Raw genomic sequence first — 21199 nt, forward strand, 5'->3', positions numbered from 1 at the left:
GAAGGGGTGGGAGTTAGGGTTGGAAGCTGGAATGTGGGATGCCAGGCAGAGAAAGGGAAGGTTAGTGTTCTGGAAATTCCACAGATAAGACAAAGAAGGGCCCCACCTTGCCTGCTCACTTTACCTCAACCCCACAATTTACTGGGAAGTAAAATCTAATCTGCTGTAGGATCCTTATCAAGTAATGAACACAAGAAGATGCCCACGCCAGCCTTTGGAGCTGCTGTATTTTCCTACTCTACAGCTCTTTTCTGTCCTTTGCCCCCTGGGGGCAGGTCTGGACCTAGAGGCCACAGTTCAGACCCAGGGCCCCAAGTTAACAGGGGAGCTAGCAGGGTACAGGAAATAAGGCAGTGCCTGCATCAGCCCGGGTCCTGGGAAGGAACAGCACAGGGACACAGTGTCTTTTGCCTCAGCCAAGTAACTTATGAATAGAAGCAATTTCTCTCCTTTTATTAAACAGGCTGGTATGTTTGTACACGGAGTATCTAGGCACTCTCAAGAGATATGTATCTTCTTTTAGGAAGGTCTGTCTAGTCTCTTCAGTGTCAGTGAGAAAACAGAGGAAAAGAGGAAAGGGATGCCAAGTCTTCTCTGACCTCAAGGTCTGAAGGGTGAGAAGCTGAGCCAGCATTCCCCAAGGCCAGCAATGCTTCACCCCAAGAATGCCACCTGCTCAGGGGCTATGGGATGCCTTGGGGGATGGTTGGAGTCCTGCAGGCATTCCTGGCTCCTCCCACTTATCAGGTCTCTGCTGGACTGATCTCTCATCCAGCTTCTTGTTGTAAATATTCTCCTGACATGGTGAAGATGCTCTTCATGCTCTCTAGTTTGGCTTGGAGAATAATCCGCAAAGGGTGCTGACCTCAGACTCCCAGGGAGATTCTGAAATGCATGTCTAACTTGTCTGAGGTTCTCTGGAACCCACTTTCCCCTCTGCTTTTTGGCTCTTCTCGCTCTCTCTCCTAGAATTCTGCTCATTGGGCACAGATCTTCCCTGGCCACCGCTCAGTCAGCTAGGATGCTGTCCTGGGGAGGTATGTGCCTTCGTCCAGGGAGATTAAGCATCTGGCCCCAAAAGAAATACTGTCTCTCAAGTGTGCACCTGGGTAAGGGACCAAGAGGCCACTTCTGTGAATGGACCTGCTATTCTCCACACTGAAGCAACATTTCCCATGTGAAGAGAATTTTTACTCCAGTTGATTTTCATTTAAAAACCCTCTAACTGTTACATTTTCCTTCCATGGATAATCTTTGTTTCCCAGGTTTCACTCAGTGAAATAATAATACATTTCTGATCACAACCCCCAGCCCCTTAGAAGAACTTAACAAGTACAGAGCTACATGAAGTAACTTATTTGAAATGAACAATGCTTGGCTGTTAAAGTAGCCCTGTTGCCAGATGAAGCAAGGAATTGGCATTAGGTGGCAACTCCCTCACCCCAACCTACCCCCTGAAACCTGTGACCAAATCTGGCAATCATCATTCCTGGGAATGACCCTGTGTCACAGGGATCTCAAAACAGTGAGTAGAGTGGAGAGGAAGACAGGCAACTGGAAGGAGTTAGAGCTTGGCAGAGGCAGCTGAACGGCAAGACATGCACACAAATGGCCACAGACAGGCATGCCAACCCCACCCCCCGGAGCAAACTACTTACTTCGAGAACCTGCTGCTCAATACCAGTAGGAATTCCAAGGGAAGGGAGGAAGGAAGGGAATGAGAGGTAGGAGAAAAGAGAAGATATGGACAGACTTTAGGAAAAACATCTTCAGGTCATTTCTGCAGCAGGGGAGCAGCACTTAACCACAGTGCAGATGCATATGCACCTGCCCTGGCCTGTCCCTCAAAGGGTAACTTAGCTGGAAGGCTGCTGTTCAGACACTTGGCCAAGGGGTCCTCAGGTGCAGATGCAACCCTCCCCCGGGGAGGAGCCCATTTGGGCTGGTGATATGACCCTCCCCTGAGACTACCTTGATCCTCACAGTATTGTCCCCTAAGTGCTACTTTCCCTTTCCCTCTGGCACTCAGGCCCATAGACCCCGGCTACCAAGTTCTGCCTCTCAGATGCTTTCAGTAACATAGCTCTGCTCAAAGCACCACGCAAAGTACTTTCCACCCATTAACTCATCGGACACCCACAGCGACCCTAGAGGCACACAGTTCTATTACTCTCATCTTACAGGTGAGAATAACAGTAGGTCCCATTAAGGTGGACTGTACTGGATCTAACTGGAATGAAGAAAGGCAAGAGTCCCTTGCCTACCTTCTATTTAGGACTGGCAGGGATATTTTTGGAAGGGTCAACATAGCCAGTAAAGTGTGAGACATTCATGATTTTAACACACTTGGCAGTAACTGTAAGCAGACTTATTTCTCTGGGTAGACAAGAGGCTACCCAAAGAAACATGGATCAAATGTTCCCCGTTAGTTCTTCACAGATACATCGCTTTTCAGAGGTTTTAGATAGAGCAGGGTTTTGTTTCCTAGTTCAAAGGGCTCCTTATCCAAAGGACCCAGTGCAGCACCTCCAACGAGGAAAACACTTCCCTCTCCAAGTACTGCCTCGCCGGGATGCTCACCTCGGCCTGAAGGCTTTCCAGCCGGATGATATGCTGGTTGGTTGATGAGCTTTTCTCCCGGAAGTCTTCTCTGAGGGCATGGACTTGCATGGAGAGCTGTCTCTCAACTTCTGATGCCTGCAAGCAGAGGACACCTTCAGAGTGGTGCAAAGAGAACTACTCAGGAATCAAGGGAGTAAAAGGGATGCCTTTCATTTCTCAGGCATCTCTTTGCACTTTTCTGTTTTTGCGAGGATGAGACAGACTGGTGGCCTGCTCCTGGTCCATTTGTTTTCTAGTGCCCAAACAAGACAAACTCCCACCCCTTGTCCACTATAAATGACTCTGTGTAGGTCCAGGACTACTTTGCTGATCAGAGGAAACAGCCTGGGAAATAGTAAGCTTTCAAGTCTTAGCTACCATTATTACTCTGCACATAGCATCAGCTCAGCAAACATCTACCAAACTGAAAGTCTCAGCATTTTACATGAAAGAATACAGATACACCTACTACCTTGGAAATTCCTTTATTTCTCCCACCCATTTCCTCATCAGGGCCCGAGCAAATCATCTCTGCATTTCTCACTTCCACTCAATATGGGCAGTATTGGAAATTCCCTGTTGTTTCTGTTAAGATTTTTGCCATTCATTCCTCAAGGACATTTTTTGCAACTTTTGATTCTTGGGAGAGTACTGGTTGAGGTGCTCAATTCCTACTCTAATCCATTTATTCCCTAAAGCTGAAACACAGCAAACACCAAATACATTCAAGGTGTCAGCACCTTCTCTCGAATATGCAGGAGAGTATTTTGAAAGAATGCTCCCTGAGTAGCATTCCTGTCCTCCTCCTGAGTGCCCAGCCCAGCCCTCACTGAGGAACGCTGGACACCGCCCTGGAGAGAGGGCAGCCACGGAATGGGTGAGGTAACTGCCTCAGTGCTTTCTGGAGGCCAAATGGGGTCAGTAAGCTTTATGAGTGCTCGGGAGAGATCACCATGTGTTAAAATGGTTAGGAAAGGCTTTTGGGGAAGGTGGGACGATGGTGATAATGTTGAAATGGTAGGCTAGCTGCTCAATGAGGCTCTCACATTAGTAGTTTACATGTTCAAAGTTCTTTTTATCTTCAAGTGCTATATAATCAATTGCCCATCTTTGTTTTGGTCCCAGTTTCAACAAATGTTGTCCCCACGTGAGACTCACATAAAAATTTTAACCTATGGTTTTAATTTTTAAACAATTACAAAACACACAACAAAAATTAAACCATCTCTTTTTCTTCCTTATTCTAAATTTAATTTCATACACCACCAGCTTGTTTTAGACTCCTTAATCACTTAGAAAACCATGTTAGTCATCCTTGCCTAAAAATAACATTTGTATATTTACTGAATGCTTACTGTCTACCAAGAACTATGCTAAATGCTTTAAATGCATCAGTCCACAATATGTAATTTGGTCACAACCAAAGTAGGGCCTATCATCCTTAACTTACTAATGAGTGAACAGGCTCAGGGAAGTGAAGGAACTTGCCCAACATCTCAATAAGTGCCGGCATCAAAATGGTAAACCTTGGGGTGTCTTACCCTCAAATTAGGACTGCAATGCTGCCTTCTTGTATCTTGAAGTAGCTCTTCCTCTATCACTTACTGTTGGAACCAAACCTTACCGGTCACATTTAGCAAGGCTCTTTTTTTTTCTTCCCTTCTTTTTTAATACTAAGCAATTTTATTTAAGACTCTTGAAATTTCACCTAATATAATTTAGGGCTCATAAGGAAAATTCTCTCTCATAAATGATTGCCAGTACTTAATTCAGTTGACTACCAGGGTTTCAAATATGTTTAGATTTGCAAAGCACTGGTAATTCAGGCAGCTGACCTTATCCTGAGCATCACCAGCTTGATATGAATCATGAGACAACATTGAGGGTTACAAATCTAGTCCAGGAGGTGTCAGAAATGCTCCTGTAGATTAGTCTCCTCTCAAAGTGATCTTCCTAGAAATAAAATTTGTCTCTTTGTACCAGGAAGCCTGACTCCAGAGTCTGAGCTCCTAACCACTAAGCTATCATATCACCTTTAAATGTTTGATTCTCAGATGTGCCCAGGGACGTACTGTTCGCAAAGGCTTTTAATCTACATCTCCCATTAGACTCTTCAACAGCCCTAAGAAGCAGGAATTGCTGGCCTCATTTTTCAGACATGGAGGAAGATGCTGAGAGGGAGTGGCACTCCCTGGTCTTCGGCCTCCTGGTTCTCTTCTCTCCCACCACACCACACCACCTCCAGCTGGGTGGCCAGTCATTTGCTGTGATGGTGATGGAGGGGACAGATCACCCCAAGTGATAAAACAACCATTTGCAAGGAGCTAAAGCATCTTTCAAAGTAAATTATTTTCTTCTTTTTAAGAGACAGAATCTGGTTCAGACCTTTATAACTGACTAATAGAATGAGCATTAGCTGTCTCTGCACATAAATTAAGCAATAATCTCTTAAGTTTGTACATAACTCTAATGTACTAGATGCTTTCTGATTAAAGTATTAGGAAGCCCACGAAACCAGTCTTAGCTCCATAATTAGTTTCAGAACTTCTCTGAAGTTCCTAAGTAGGAGAGTGAGCCAGGATAATAGTGGACTCTCTGAAGAGACCTGCTCTGCTCCTGAGAAGAGGAGTGGTATATGGAGAGAAACAAAGTCAAGAGTCAGATGATCAGGGTTAGTTAGAGTTCCTGTCCTACTATACACATGTGTACAGCTGTAGGAGTCATTTTCTCTGAGTCTCACTATCCCAAATTATAGGATGTTCCTCCTTTACATATTAATACAAAAGGGTAGGTCTAAAGGAATGCCTATTTCTCTCTTTCTGATTCAGGACTCTGTCGGACTGAGTCAAATCACTGAAGTTTAGGGAAATAGCAAAAGGTCCAAGGATAAGTCCTTTGTTTTTTAAAAAATCAGGTACTACTGAGAACGCCATGTGTATGGATAGGGCACTGTCATGCACAGCCACTTCTGGGGTCTGCACTGAGAACAGCCTGTTAAGTGACTTGGCCAACGTTATGGAGGTGGGTGGGTCAAACTAAAAAATAGGAAGAAATACAGGAATACTTGGCAGCTATACCTTTCAGTTCTGCTTTCCTGGTGGTCTTTCAAAGGTATTCAATAACCAGCAAATATTCAGGAGCCATACCTCCCTTGGAGATACAAATTTCACTACTTCTAACTTTGGACTCTGGGACTTTTTTTGGTGGTGGTGGTGGTGGGGTCTTATTAGGACAATTGATCCTTATAGTAGAAAATGGCAGACATGGTCCTTACAGTTTACTTCCCCAAATGATGAGTTTTTGCTACCATGTCTGACTAAGCAGCCAATAACAGCTGTGGCAAAATTGTGGCAAAGAATAACATTTATAATCACAGATGAATGTTAAAAAGATGGTAAGATTTTAGTCCAGGTATTTGTTTTTTTCTTTTTAAACTTTTTAACATTTTTTCTATAATATGGGCAACAATATTCAGAATAAAGATAACTAAAGAGAATCGAAAAAATGAAATGAAAGTTAAAGTCCCCACTTATCCACAGTCATCAGGGCTACTTTCCTATGATAACTGTAATATCATTCATGTTAGAGATGTTTCTGTGAATCTTTCTAGAAACTTACTATTCATATCTATATTAAACATTACTAAAATATTTGTCTTAAAATAGGTTTTAACATCGTTCCATGTCAATATGTAGATATACCTTATACTTAACAATTGTAGTTACAGGAATATACCATAATTTAACTAGTTCCTACTTATGAGTGTTTAGTGTACCAATACTTTGCTATTATAAACATTGCTGCAGAAAAGATTTTTGCTTACCCAATCTTTTGCTTGTGGGAGAACACCCTACAACTGAATAAATTCCTGTAAGTGAAATCACTCGGTAAAAGGATATGAATATTTATTTTGATAGGTATTACCAAACTGTCCCCCAAAAAGCTTGTATTAATTTCTACCCTTTCCAATAGAGTACAAATATGCCTCCTTCCCAATACCTTGCCACCACTGGGTACCAGGAAACATTAATGTTTAAATACTCATTTCTAATACTCTGAAAAATATAAGTCTCTTTTACTTTTATTGTATACATATTGGATGGTAAAGAAGACATTTGAGAAATAACTCTGGTTTTATTAAAGCGTGCTGAAAGCTTAATACTTATAGAGTCTTTGAACCATCTGAAATGAACTCTGTTTACTATCTGAGTGCTTGGGTTATTATTATTTAATTCATCCTCAAGTTGGCAAAACAAACTGACGGAGCGTTCCTTCTCCTAATACGTCTGATTTGGTCAGAGTACCATCCAGGACAGTTTACTTTCTTTCCACTGAACAGAGCTGTTCCATGATCATCCTTCTTATTGACATGATTAATAACATGAACATTCCCCCAAACTGGAACACTTAAATTTGTTTAAACTGGCTAAAGCAGAACAGTTAACTATGTACTTTCCCATTAAATGAAGGAAAGGAAATTGCATTAGTAACACATGAGCATCCATTTAACTTGTCAAAAAGAAAGAAAAATGAACCAATTAACTTAGAAATTATATTAGAAAAGATTACTATTTTAATACTCTGCCTGATTTACTGGATTTTACTTTAAGAGCGAAATTCTCAACCTCTTTTTCTGCCAGGGCATGCTGGATAATGCGCATCTGCCTGAAACACCTGGGGGAGTGGTGGCAGTAAGAGTGACAGTGAGGAGGAGGAGGGTAACCCCTAATGGCTCACATATCAAGCATCTATGATATGTGTTACCCTGTTCTAAGCATTTCACATTTATTATCTCATTCACTTTTCACAGTAACATGAACAAGTAGGTAATCTGATTTTCCCCATTTACCCCTGAGGATACCAAGGGTAAGTCATTTTCCCAAGGTCACACTGGTGCTGATGTTGGAGCTGGGATTCCTACCCAGCCCTGCAGTTTCTGCACCTGGACTCTTATGTAGCACCTCCTTCCTTTCCCACTTTGTTCCCTCTCAAAATGCTTATTAAAATTAAAGTGACATTAGAGCAATAACCCTGAATTTTTTCTAATTTAGTATAAAAAGTGAATTATTTCAAACCATTTGTACTTTATTGTGGTTAACTGTTGCTTTAGGACACTACTTTAAAAGCAATTAAAATATTCAATTAAATGTAACAGAACCCCACTGCAGAAAATGGTTATGTTTTAAAATATGTATTAAATCAACAAAAATCAGCATTTTGATTTCCCCCCAATCTTTCTATGTAGTGTGTGTGTATGATTAGTTATAATTATACTATTCATAGAGATTTTTTTCTTTTCCACTTAGCATGTGTCAAAAGCATTTCCATGTTATGATTACTATTCTTAATGATCACTTTAAATGACTGCATGATATTCCATCAAGTAGATGTGTTATGATTTATTGCTCCTTTATTGTTGGGCATCTGGGATTTTCCCATATTTTGCAATTATAATGATTACATATCACTGGGGTGGTGGTAGAACTCTACCTGATAGAAGTGGAATGGACAACACTACTGTGTCAGAAAGGAAGATGAATACACTTTAGAAAATAAAATCTATACCAGTTTGAACCCCAAATGGGTTTATAATTACCCTTTGCTTAACTGGGGAATCCAATTAACTAGAGGTCTGTATTTTATCTTCAAGGTTTTATTGTTAAAAACTTTCGTATTAGGTAATGGGTGCCATAACCCTATTGACAGCATGTTACACGACAAGCCTTTCTACTGTCTTGATTATTTATAGTAATAAAAGTGATAGACATCTACTAGATGATGATAAATAAATGCAAAACATGTAAAACAGTCTTTTTGTTCTCACTAGGCTTCAGTATGCCAATTCTTCCCCAAGCTCTTCAAAAATAGAATTCAGAAGTGAAGTTTGTCACATATATATTTTTCTTCCTTAATGTATGAAGACAGCAAAATTTTCACCATACCTTTAGAGAGAAAAGGCTTCATTTCTGGTAATATGGTAGGCTAGGTTATTTGGATTGATCCTCCTACTGAAAACAGCTAAAAATAATGAACAAAATAAAAAAGACTTCTTAAAAGCAACAAAGAGCTGATAAATTAGTGATAGAGCCATATTAATGTTTCACAAATGCAAATTATTACAACCAACCAATGGGACACAAACAGTAACAAACCTACGACACCACAAATAAATAACTACACTGAAGGGGGTGGAGAAGAAAATAATTAACCTGAATAACTTTGTAAAAGAGTCTTTTGACTGTACTCTGCAAGGTTCAAGAGAAAAGGAACTATACACAGATAGTGCACTGTAATAAATAATACTAAATTTGTTTTTCACAAAGGTATGGGTTAGCAATTCTGACACTACTATATGTGTTTAACAGAACTGAACAAATAAGTAAACATATAGATGAGAATCCGGTTTTTCTCTTGTAGAAAAGGAAGTTACAAATAAAGAAAGGAGGCCAGAATGAACTCTGTGGTGTTGGGTTGGAATTAGAAATATTAGTATGAATTTATGGTTTTTAATATATACAAATGGATAGACTGAGAAATAATTATAGATGTCTATTTATGAAAATCACCATTAGGCAAGCATCACAGTGTGTTAGTTGTATATATGCTTACTTCCTACCTCTATCCTCTGAGAGGGTTTAAAAGTAATGGCATCCTAGTAGCAATAAGCACACCTAGTCCCAGATATTGGTTTCTAAATTACATTCTCTAATAAATGAACCAAGACTCCTTGGAGAAACAGCTGACTCTATGGTTGGGGCAGGAAAAACACAAGATGGGCCTGGAACATCTCGTGACTCCAGAAAGAAAGGAAGTGCTCAAAAAATGGTGAAGGCTCACTGAATCGATATAGGTGTCAACCTGATGGAGCTCCAGTGGCTAAGGCTGGGACTATGTGATCAATAAAATGATAGTAATGGAGTATAACACACAGAATAAGAGAAATACTCATGAGTCCACACTGGTAAATAAATAATTGAATAAAGAAATGCATGGGGGGAAAAGGAGAGCTCTCCCTCACAGAAAATTCTAATTAATAAATGTAGAACGAATGATGGAAATAGAAAATCTCCATTAGCAAGCATCACAGTAATAACTTACAGGCAACAACTAGAGGATGAAGGCTAATAATTAGCAGGCTAAAGTCTGTTGAGAAACAGGGCATTTGAACAGTCTCAAAGTATCTCCCCGTAAGATTTATTTATCATAAGGAGGAAATAGCAACTTCATAGCGGAGAAGCTGGGCAGACACTACCTTAACCAAGTGATAAAAGCATCACCAGGAAAACACCCAAGTTATACGTCCTCAGTGCCAGGCACCCAGAAGGGCACGCTGCACTCCGCTTCTGTGAAGCCACACAACTGCAGTCTAGCCATGACATACTTTGGGCAAACCCAAACTGAGAGACTTTCCACACAATACTTGGTCAGTACTCTTCAAAAGTATCAAGTTCAGGGCAAACACAGACTGACTGAGGAATTGTCAGAGATTGTAGGAGAGAAAAGAAACACGACAATTAAATGCAATAGGGGGGCTTGAACTGGACCATGGGCCAGAAGCACACCACCACCACCACACTGGTGGGAAAACTGGAAGAATTCCAGTACATATGTAAATAGTATTGTCTCAATGTTAATTTCCTGGTTTTCCTGGGGAAGCTGGATGAAGGATGCGTTAGAATCTCTGTACTGGTTTTGTAACTTCTCTGTAGGTTATTATTTTTTTAATACCACATTGGTAGTGTCTCTAGACCTGGCAGAATAAAACAAATCGTCTTTGGAGGTTGGAATCTTCATTCAAAGTTCAAGTAATCTCCCCAAAGAATTTTCTAATAAAAAGAATCAGATTACAGTAAAACAAAAACAAACATACCCATGAAGAACTCATGAGCGAGAACCAGCACAGCAGACACAGATCCATAAAGACTTTCAGATCCTATAATTATCAGATATAAGACAATTGTGTTATGGTTAAAGATTAAAAAAAATATCTCTAGGGGATAAGAAAACATAAAATGTGACATGCCAAATTGAAAAAAGACCCAAGATGTCTAGAAATAAAAAATAATTGAAATTAAAACCCCCAAAATAGTACCAAAATTGAAGACTTCTAAGCATTAGAAGACATCATTAATGTCATAAATCTGAAGGTCCAGATTGGGAGAAAGTATTTGCAACACATATATCTGACAAAGGACTTGTATTCAGAATATATAAAAACCTCTAACTCAACAATAAAAAGACAAATTGATTTTAAAAATGGGCAAAAGATCTGAATAGATACTTTAGAGAGGAAGATACATGAATAGCTAACAAGCACATGAAATAGTGCTCAACATCACGGATCACTTGGAAAATGGAAACTAAAATCACAATGAGATAACATTATATACCCATAAGAAGGTTACAGTGCAAAGACGGACAACACAAAATGACAGCAATTGTGGAACAACCAGAATCCTCATACATTATTGGTAGGAGTGTAAAATGGTCAAGACCACTTTGTAAAGATGCCTTGCAGTTTCTTATATAAGACACAATGAAAAGAGGGTCAGAACACATGAGACAGTTGAAAAGCAAATCACCAAATTAGAAGACTAGTTAGAAGGAACAAGACTATCGGAAGGTGTTACTCAGACTGCAGCACAGAGAGACAGGAGGATGGAAAACAGAAGAGATATGTTAGTATACCTTCCTAAGTGTAAGCTGCATATCCATAATGGGCAGAGCGAATGGGACAGAGGAAATATTTCAAGAGATAATGTCGGATAACTTCCCAAATGATGAAAGACACCAAACAAACTCAAGAAACCCCAAGCAGAAAAAGTAAGAAATCCAACCCCAGATACATCGCAGAGAAACTGCAGAATACCAAAAGCTACAATGATCTTGAAAAGCTGACAGAAGGACAGACAGGCTACCTTCCCAAGTAAAAGACTTTGTTCTCCTAATGCCCACCAATAGGGCCACAGTAGTAGGTAAAAAGACACTGAAAGAAAAATGTAAATCTGAAAAGACACTTTCTAGCTTAAATCTTCCAGTGGTTCTCTACTACCTACAGGCACAAAAAGTCTTCCGAGGCCAATCCCCACCAACCTTCAATCTTCTGTGATTCTCCCTTTTACCCCTGAACTCTCTTTCCCTGGACATGTTTCTCTCCAGTGCTTCACAGGACTAATTCTTCTGTGTCTTTCTTGACCTTGCTGCAGCATCATGTCTTCCAGGAAGCTCTCTGTGCCCACCCCAACTTCCCAGAGTGCCCTTCTTTGTGTTCTCATGGCACCCTGGCCACTTAGCTCTGGCAGAGTACACTCTACATTTATTACAGTTATCCATTTATGAGTCCTGCCACCTCACCACGTTTCAAGCATTTTAAAGGAGACTGTGCCTAATTCATTTCTGTATTCTAAGTGGATAGCATAATGCCTGGCACATGGCAGGTACTCAAAAAAATGTCTGAACTGAAATGAACTAAGGATCTTTCAAGGCTGACAGAAACTAACCTTGAGAAATTAAAAGAATCAGGTCTAAATGTATAATATCATTACTGTGGGATGAAAGCAAAAACAATAAAGATGTCCAAGGAACTAGAGTAGACATGCAGATCCCAAATTTAAATTAAAATGTTAACAAAAGTTTATTTAGCCTTTATTGTGTGGCCAGGTTTATGCTAGGTACCAGGGATACAGTAGTAAGGAACACAGATGTGGACCCTACCTGGATTCCAAGAATGTCCAAGACCTCACTTTAAACAAACAAACAAACAAACACAGTTATTTAAACTCCCTCCTTATACAGAGGAAACTGAGGCCCAGAAGGGACACCCTGGTCAATGATAGGTTAACAAATGAGATACCAGTTTAGGGAGAATGACAGAAGGATGGAAGAGCAAATCACAGGAAACAGGGACTTGTAACTTTAAAAACAAAGCAGTTGATAAAGGTTAGAGGAGAAAACAAAACAAAACAAAACAGAACAAAACCTGAGGCATAACAAGTACAGTAGTAGTGATGTTTGCAAATATTCAAAGGAAAGCATTTTCTTTTCCTGCTCTTTCATCTTGGGTTTCAACTAGTTTGAAGTATATTTTACTAATTATTTAAATCTCTCTCTTGCTAGGCTTTGCACTTTAGTGTCCAGGACATTGTTTAGCACATCACTGGGGCTTAATATGTATTTGTGGAGAATGAATGGTGTATGTTTTCTTATTAGAAGATCAATTCACTTATCAAGTTATATTTTCATTTTATAATACAGAGCGTCCTTTCTAGACTTCGGAAAGCATTACTGTATTTTCAAGCCAAAGTAAACACACACACAAACGTAACAATTCTTCCAAGTGAAAAACTTGAGATTTTAACAAAATAAAGGTAAGATTCATATTATCTAAGCTTTTCATTTTATTTTAGTGTTTTATGGGAATCTGTTTTTCCGAATAACCCCAAGTTTAATGTCTGTTAAGTTAGACATTTACCCATTCAATCCATGTTGGGCTTTTGGATTTTTGTAAGTTTATGCTGTTACACAGTAACGGTGTGGCTGTAAACATCGGCTGTACCACCTTACTAATTAACACTATCTTAATTCAGATATGTGATGCAGGTGTGTGAAACTCACTCTGTACCCAAAATATATGAACAAGGATGTTCACTACAGCATTGTTTTCAGTAGTAAAAAACGGGAAGCAACCTAAATGTTCACTGTTAGCAGAGTGAATTAAAAATGTTATAGTGTATCAGTGCAATGGTCTACAGAAGTATGTATTATCTTAATAATCAGGAAAAATAAGCCCATATTTAGTTTTTAAAATAGGTAAATTCATAAGTCATCAACCTAGGGAGAGAAGTGAAAGAAAATTAAATTGTTAATATCAAAAATCAGGAATTTTAGTAATAATGAAGCTGGGGAGAGTGATACAACAATCACAACAAATCTTAGTATAAACTTAGAAAGACTGAGGGGGGAAAACAAGTTATTTGTTTTAAAAAACACCAGACTTTCAAGTCTGAAAATTTATAAAGCTTCATGTTCCTATGAGGTATATAAAGAGTACAAAACACAATCTCCATCCACACTCAAGTAGCTGAAGGATATGAGATGAATGCTCATGAAGCAGCCAATATAAGGCACAGAATATCCCTATATAATGGCAGATGGTATGAGCGCACAAGTAAGAAAATATGACAGACATCTGAAGAGGAGGAAGAACAAAGTACAGAGCTGTGTGACCTTGAGAAAATTATACAACCCCTACACCTCAGTTTCCTCATCTGAAAAATGGAGACTGAAAGATCCACCTTTAAAGTTATGCCAGTATTAAAATGTAATAATGCAAATAAAATGTTTAGCACAGATTAAATATGTAATATGTTATAGCTATTACTATTATTTATGATAATGTGAAAACCCCACAGAATACTGGCATTCATTGAGAGGAAACCATGCAATTAAAAGTTGAAACCTCAGACACTATTTGGCTCAAGCCCCTAATTTAACACGTGATGAAACCAAAGCATGGGTCAACAAAGTCAGGTCTATCAGGATATAATTTGAGTCAGTGAAGGTAAGTGTCCTAAGATCACAGAGCTAGTTAGCTCTTGATTCCCATTTCCGTTTCTTTCCATTTTATTACCATTTTTAAAAAGACAAAAATGAATAGCGATAGAGGGGCGGAAGATGGCGGCGTGAGTAGAGCAGCGGAAATCTCCTCCCAAAACCACATATATCTATGAAAATATAACAAAGACAACCCTTCCTAGAATAAAGACCAGAGGACACAGGACAATATCCAGACCACATCCGCACCTGAGAGAACCCAGCGCCTCGCGAAGGGGGTAAGATACAAGCCCCGGCCCGGCGGGAGCCGAGCGCCCATCCTCCCAACTCCCTGCGGGAGAAGAACAGGCAGAGCGGGAGGGAGATGGACCCCAGGACTGCCGAACACCCAGCCCCAGCCATCCGGGCCAGAGTGCAGACACAGTACGTGCCCAGGGGGCCCTGGATGCTAGGGAAACAGGGCAGCAAGAACAGTGAGCGGGCACCGGAGGCCGGGTGCCGGAGGACATAAGAAAAGCGCGCGACCATTTTTTTTTTTTTTTTGCTTTTTTGCTGTTTTGTTTTGGCGAGCGCTTTTTGGAAGTCTTAAAGGGATAGGGACCCCAATACTAGGGAAACAGGGCAGCAAGAACAGTGAGCGGGCACTGGTGGCCTGGCGCAGGAGGACACCAGAAAAGCGAGCGCCCATTTTATTTTATTTATTTATTTATTTTTTGCTGTTTTGTTTTGGCGAGCGCTTTTTGGTAGTCTTAAAGGGATAGGGACCCCAATACTAGGGAAACAGGGCAGCAAGACCGGTGAGCAGAGGGCTGAGGCGGGCGCCAGAGAATAAAGAAAAACGAGCGGCCACCTTTTTTTTTAATTAAAATTTTTTTTTTTTTTTGGTGGTAGTTGTTTTGTTTTGGCGGGTGCTTTTTGGAAGTCTTAAAGGGGCAGGTCGGGACACTTAATCCAGAGGTAGGGAATCCGGGGATCTCTGGGCACCCTAACCTCTGGGCTGCAGGGAGCGGGGAGGCCCCTTACGGAGATAAATAGCCTCCCAGCTGCTCCCGCTCCAACGCGACACCACCACTTTGGAGCAGCTGCCCGAGCCAGGCCACGCCCACAGCAACAGCGGAGATTAACTCCATAGCAGCCGGGCAGGAAGCAGAAACCCTGTCTGCGCGCAGCTGCGCAGCACAAGCCACTAGAGGTCGCTGTTCTCCCAGGAGAGGAGGGCCACAAACCAACAAGAAAGGAAGTCCTTCCAGCCGTCACTCGTCCCAGCTCTGCAAACTATTCCTAAATCCATGAAAAGGCAAAGCTACAGGCAGACAAAGATCACAGAGACAACACCAGAGAAGGAGACAGACCTAACCAGTCTTCCTGAAAAAGAATTCAAAATAAGAATCATAAACATGCTGACAGACATGCACAGAAATATGCAAGAGAAATGCGATGAAGTCCGGAGGGAGATGACAGATGACAGAAAGATCGCAGAAATGAAACAAACTCTGGAAGGGTTTATAAGCAGAATGGATAGAATGCAAGAGGCCATTGATGGAATTGAAATCAGAGAACAGGAACGCATAGAAGCTGACATAGAGAGAGACAAAAGGATCTCCAGGAATGAAACAATATTAAGAGAACTGTGTGACCAATCCAAAAAGAACAATATCTATATTATAGGGGTCCCAGAAGAAGAAGAAAGAGGAAAAGAGATGGAAAGTATCTTAGAAGAAATAATTGCTGAAAACTTCCCCAAACTGGGGGAGGAAATAATCGAACAGACCACGGAAATACACAGAACCCCCAACAGAAAGGATCCAAGGACAACACCAAGACACATAATAATTACAATGGCAAAGATCAAGGACAAGGAAAGAGTGTTAAAGGCAGCTAGAGAGGAAAAGGTCACCTATAAAGGGAAAACCCATCAGGCTAACATCATATTTCTCAACAGAAACCCTAAAGGCCAGAAGAGAATGGCATGATATATTTAATACAATGAAACAGAAGGGCCTTGAACCAAGGATACTGTATCCAGCACGACTATCATTCAAATATGACGGTGGGATTAAGCAATTCCCAGACAAACAAAAGCTGAGGGAATTTGCTTCCCACAAACCACCTCTACAGAACATCTTACAGGGAATGCTCTAGATGGGAGCACTCCTAGAAAGAGCACAGCACAAAACACCCAACATATGAAGAATCGAGGAGGAGGAACAAGAAGGGAGAGAAGAAAAGAATCTCCAGACAGTGTACATAACAGCTCAATAAGCGAGCTAAGTTAGGCAGTAAGATACTAAAGAGGCTAACCTTGAACCTTTGGTAACCATGAATTTAAAGCCTGCAATGGCAATAAGTACATATCTTTCAATAGTCACCCTAAATGTTAATGGGCTGAATGCACCAATCAAAAGACACAGAGTAACAGAATGGATAAAAAAGCAAGACCCATCTATATGCTGCTTACAAGAAACTCACCTCAAACCCAAAGACATGTACAGACTAAAAGTCAAGGGATGGAAAAACATATTTCAAGCAAACAACAGTGAGAAGAAAGCAGGGGTTGCAGTACTAATATCAGACAAAATAGACTTCAAAACAAAGAAAATAACAAGAGATAAAGAAGGACACTACATAATGATAAAGGGCTCAGTCAAACAAGAGGATATAACCATTCTAAATATATATGCACCCAACACAGGAGCACCAGCATATGTGAAACAAATACTAACAGAACTAAAGGGGGATATAGACTGCAATGCATTCATTCTAGGAGACTTCAACACACCACTCACCCCAAAGGATAGATCCACTGGGCAGAAAATAAGTAAGGACACGGAAGCACTGAACAACACAGTAGAGCAGATGGACCTAATAGACATCTATAGAACTCTACATCCAAAAGCAACAGGATATACATTCTTCTCAAGTGCACATGGAACATTCTCCAGAATAGACCACATACTAGGCCACAAAAAGAGCCTCAGAAAATTCCAAAAGATTGAAATCCTACCAACCAAGTTTTCAGACCACAAAGGCATAAAACTAGATATAAACTGTACAAAGAAAGCAAAGAGGCTCACAAACACATGGAGGCTTAACAACACGCTCCTAAATAATCAATGGATCAATGACCAAATCAAAATGGAGATCCAGCAATATATGGAAACAAATGACAACAACAACACTAAGCCCCAACTTCTGTGGGACACAGCAAAAGCAGTCTTAAGAGGAAAGTATATAGCAATCCAAGCATATATAAAAAAGGAAGAGCAATCCCAAATGAATGGTCTAATGTCACAATTATCGAAATTGGAAAAAGAAGAACAGATAAGGCCTAAGGTCAGCAGAAGGAGGGACATAATAAAGATCAGAGAAGAAATAAATAAAATTGAGAAGAATAAAACAATAGCAAAAATCAATGAAACCAAGAGCTGGTTCTTCGAGAAAATAAACAAAATAGATAAGCCTCTAGCCAGACTTATTAAGAAGAAATGAGAGTCAACACAAATCAACAGTATCAGAAACGAGAAAGGAAAAATCACGACAGACCCCACAGAAATACAAAGAATTATTAGAGACTACTATCAAAACCTATATGCTAACAAGCTGGGAAATCTAGGAGAAATGGACAACTTCCTAGAAAAATACAACCTTCCAAGGTTGACCCAGAAAGAAACAGAAAATCTAAACAGACCAACTACCAGCAACGAAATTGAAGCAGTAATCAAAAAACTACCAAAGAACAAAACCCCCGGGCCAGATGGATTTACCTCGGAGTTTTATCAGACATACAGGGAAGACATAATACCCATTCTCCCTAAAGTTTTCCAAAAAATAGAGGAGGAGGGGATACTCCCAAACTCATTCTATGAAGCTAACATCACACTAATACCAAAACCAGGCAAAGACCCCACCAAAAAAGAAAACTACAGACCAATATCCCTGATGAACGTAGATGCAAAAATACTCAACAAAATATTAGCAAACCGAATTCAAAAATACATCAAAAGGATCGTACACCATGACCAAGTGAGATTCATCCCAGGGATGCAAGGATGGTACAACATTCGAAAGTCCATCAACATCATCCACCACATCAACAAAAAGAAAGACAAAAACCACATGATCATCTCCATAGATGCTGAAAAAGCATTCGACAAAGTTCAACATCCATTCATGATAAAAACTCTCAGCAAAATGGGAATAGAGGGCAAGTACCTCAACATAATAAAGGCCATCTATGATAAACCCACAGCCAACATTATATTGAACAGCGAGAAGCTGAAAGCATTTCCTCTGAGATCGGGAACTAGACAGGGATGCCCACTCTCTCCACTGTTATTCAACATAGTTCTGGAGGTCCTAGCCACGGCAATCAGACAAAACAAAGAAATACAAGGAATCCAGATTGGTAAAGAAGAAGTTAAACTGTCACTATTTGCAGATGACATGATACTGTACATAAAAAACCCTAAAGACTCCACCTCAAAACTACTAGAACTGATATCGGAATACAGCAAAGTTGCAGGATACAAAATCAACACACAGAAATCTGTGGCTTTCCTATACACTAACAATGAACCAACAGAAAGAGAAATCAGGAAAACAACTCCATTCACAACTGCATCAAAAAAAAAAAATACCTAGGAATAAACCTAACCAAGGAAGTGAAAGACTTATACTCTGAAAACTACAAGTCACTCTTAAGAGAAATTAAAGGGGACACTAACAGATGGAAACTCATCCCATGCTCGTGGCTAGGAAGAATTAATATCGTCAAAATGGCCATCCTGCCCAAAGCAATATACAGATTGGATGCAATCCCTATGAAACTACCAGCAACATTCTTCAATGAACTGGAACAAATAATTCAAAAATTCATATGGAAACACCAAAGACCCCGAATAGCCAAAGCAATCCTGAGAAAGAAGAATAAAGTAGAGGGGATCTCACTCCCCAATTTCAAGCTCTACTATAAAGCCATAGTAATCAAGACAATTTGGTACTGGCACAAGAGCAGAGCCACAGACCAATGGAACAGACTAGAGAATCCAGACATTAACCCAGACATATATGGTCAATTAATATTTGATAAAGGAGCCATGGACATACAGTGGCGAAATGACAGTCTCTTCAACAGATGGTGCTGGCAAAACTGGACAGCTACATGTAGGAGAATGAAACTGGACCAGTGTCTAACCCCATATACAAAAGTAAACTCAAAATGGATCAAAGACCTGAATGTAAGTCATGAAACCATTAAACTCTTGGAAGAAAACATAGGCAAAAACCTCTTAGACATAAACATGAGTGACCTCTTCTTGAACATATCTCCCCGGGCAAGGAAAACAACAGCAAAAATGAACAAGTGGGACTATATTAAGCTGAAAAGCTTCTGTACAGCAAAAGACACCATCAATAGAACAAAAAGGAACCCTACAGTATGGGAGAATATCTTTGAAAATGACACATCCGATAAAGGCTTGACGTCCAGAATATATAAAGAGCTCACACGCCTCAACAAACAAAAAACAAATAACCCAATTAAAAAATGGGCAAAGGAACTGAACAGACGGTTCTCCAAAAAAGAAATACAGATGGCCAACAGACACATGAAAAGATGCTCCACATCGCTAATTATCAGAGAAATGCAAATTAAAACTACAATGAGGTATCACCTCACACCAGTAAGGATGGCTGCCATCCAAAAGACAGAGAACAACAAGTGTTGGCGAGGCTGTGGAGAAAGGGGAACCCTCCTACACTGCTGGTGGGAATGTAAGTTAGTTCAACCATTGTGGAGAGCAGTATGGAGGTACATCAAAATGCTCAAAACAGACCTACCATTTGACCCAGGAATTGCACTCCTAGGAATTTACCCTAAGAATGCAGCAATCAAGTATGAGAAAGATCAGTGCACCCCTATGTTTATCGCAGCACTATTTACAATAGCCAAGAATTGGAAGCAACCTAAATGTCCATCGATAGATGAATGGATAAAGAAGAGGTGGTACATATACACAATGGAATACTACTCAGCCATAAGAAAAGGGAAAATCCAACCATTTGCAGCAACATGGATGGAGCTGGAGGGTATTTTGCTCAGTGAAACAAGCCAAGCAGAGAAAGAGAAATACCAAATGTTTTCACTTATCTGTGGAATATAAGAACAAAGGAAAAACTGAAGGAACAAAACAGCAGCAGAATCACAGAACTCAAGAATGGACTAACAGGTACCAAAGGGAAAGGGACTGGGGAGGATGGGTGGGTAGGGAGGGATAAGGGGGGGAGAAGTAGGGGGGTATTAAGATTAGCATGCATGGGGGGGTAGGAGAAAAGGGAGGGCTGTACAACACAGAGAAGGCAAGTAGTGATTCTACAACATTTTGCTATGCTGATGGACAGTGACTGTAAAGGGGTTTATAGGGGAGACCTGGTATAGGGGAGAGCCTAGTAAACATAATATTCGTCATGTAAGTGTAGATTAGTGATACCAAAAACAAAACAAAACAAAACAAAACAAAAAAGGGCAGTTCCTGTGTGGTAACCTCCAATGAGTTCTACACAAGGGTATGAAGGGCATATAAAAGTGTAGGCAAAGGGTCTGTTTGCGTTTATACAGAAGATCAAAGCCTAATTGGGCTACCCCGAAAATGAACTAAGATATGATATGAAAGAGAACTTCCAACATCAGCACTCTCTGGAAGACTCATGCCAGAAGATGATCATCAAAAAACCCCAACAAAGATCCACGCACTGCTACAGCTGTAGATGCACTCATCCCACCAGCTCCTGGACTTGCCATGGGAATGAAGGAGATATCTAAGCTGGCCTGTGCATACAGTAAAACAACAAATTTGACTGGATCTATACTGTTGGAACTCAACCAAGAATTAGGAGAAGTGCAAATTGTAGCGCTCCAAAATCTTACAACTACAGACTATTTACTGTTAAAAGAACATATGGCATGTGAACAGTGCCCAGGAATGGGTTGTTTTAATTTGTCTGATTTTTCTCAAACTATTCAAATTCAGTTAGATAATAACCATCA

General features: G+C 40.2%; 1 protein-coding gene across 3 annotated transcripts in view; it reads right to left on the reverse strand.

The window, feature by feature from the left end:
* Positions 1-21199, reverse strand: part of BICDL1 (BICD family like cargo adaptor 1) — a 106507-nt gene that overhangs the window by 21465 nt on the left and 63843 nt on the right. For all 3 annotated transcript variants that reach the window (XR_008993909.1, XM_036929449.2, XM_036929447.2), the window contains exon 3: positions 2581-2697. Coding sequence is in view for 2 of the 3 variants with exons in the window: in XM_036929449.2 (XP_036785344.2) it covers positions 2581-2697 (117 nt within the window). In the remaining variant the exon portion in view is untranslated. The remainder of the gene's footprint in view (positions 1-2580; positions 2698-21199) is intronic.

Source organism: Manis pentadactyla, chromosome 14 (genome assembly GCF_030020395.1).
Source record: "Manis pentadactyla isolate mManPen7 chromosome 14, mManPen7.hap1, whole genome shotgun sequence".
In the NCBI taxonomy this organism is placed as follows: domain Eukaryota; kingdom Metazoa; phylum Chordata; class Mammalia; order Pholidota; family Manidae; genus Manis; species Manis pentadactyla.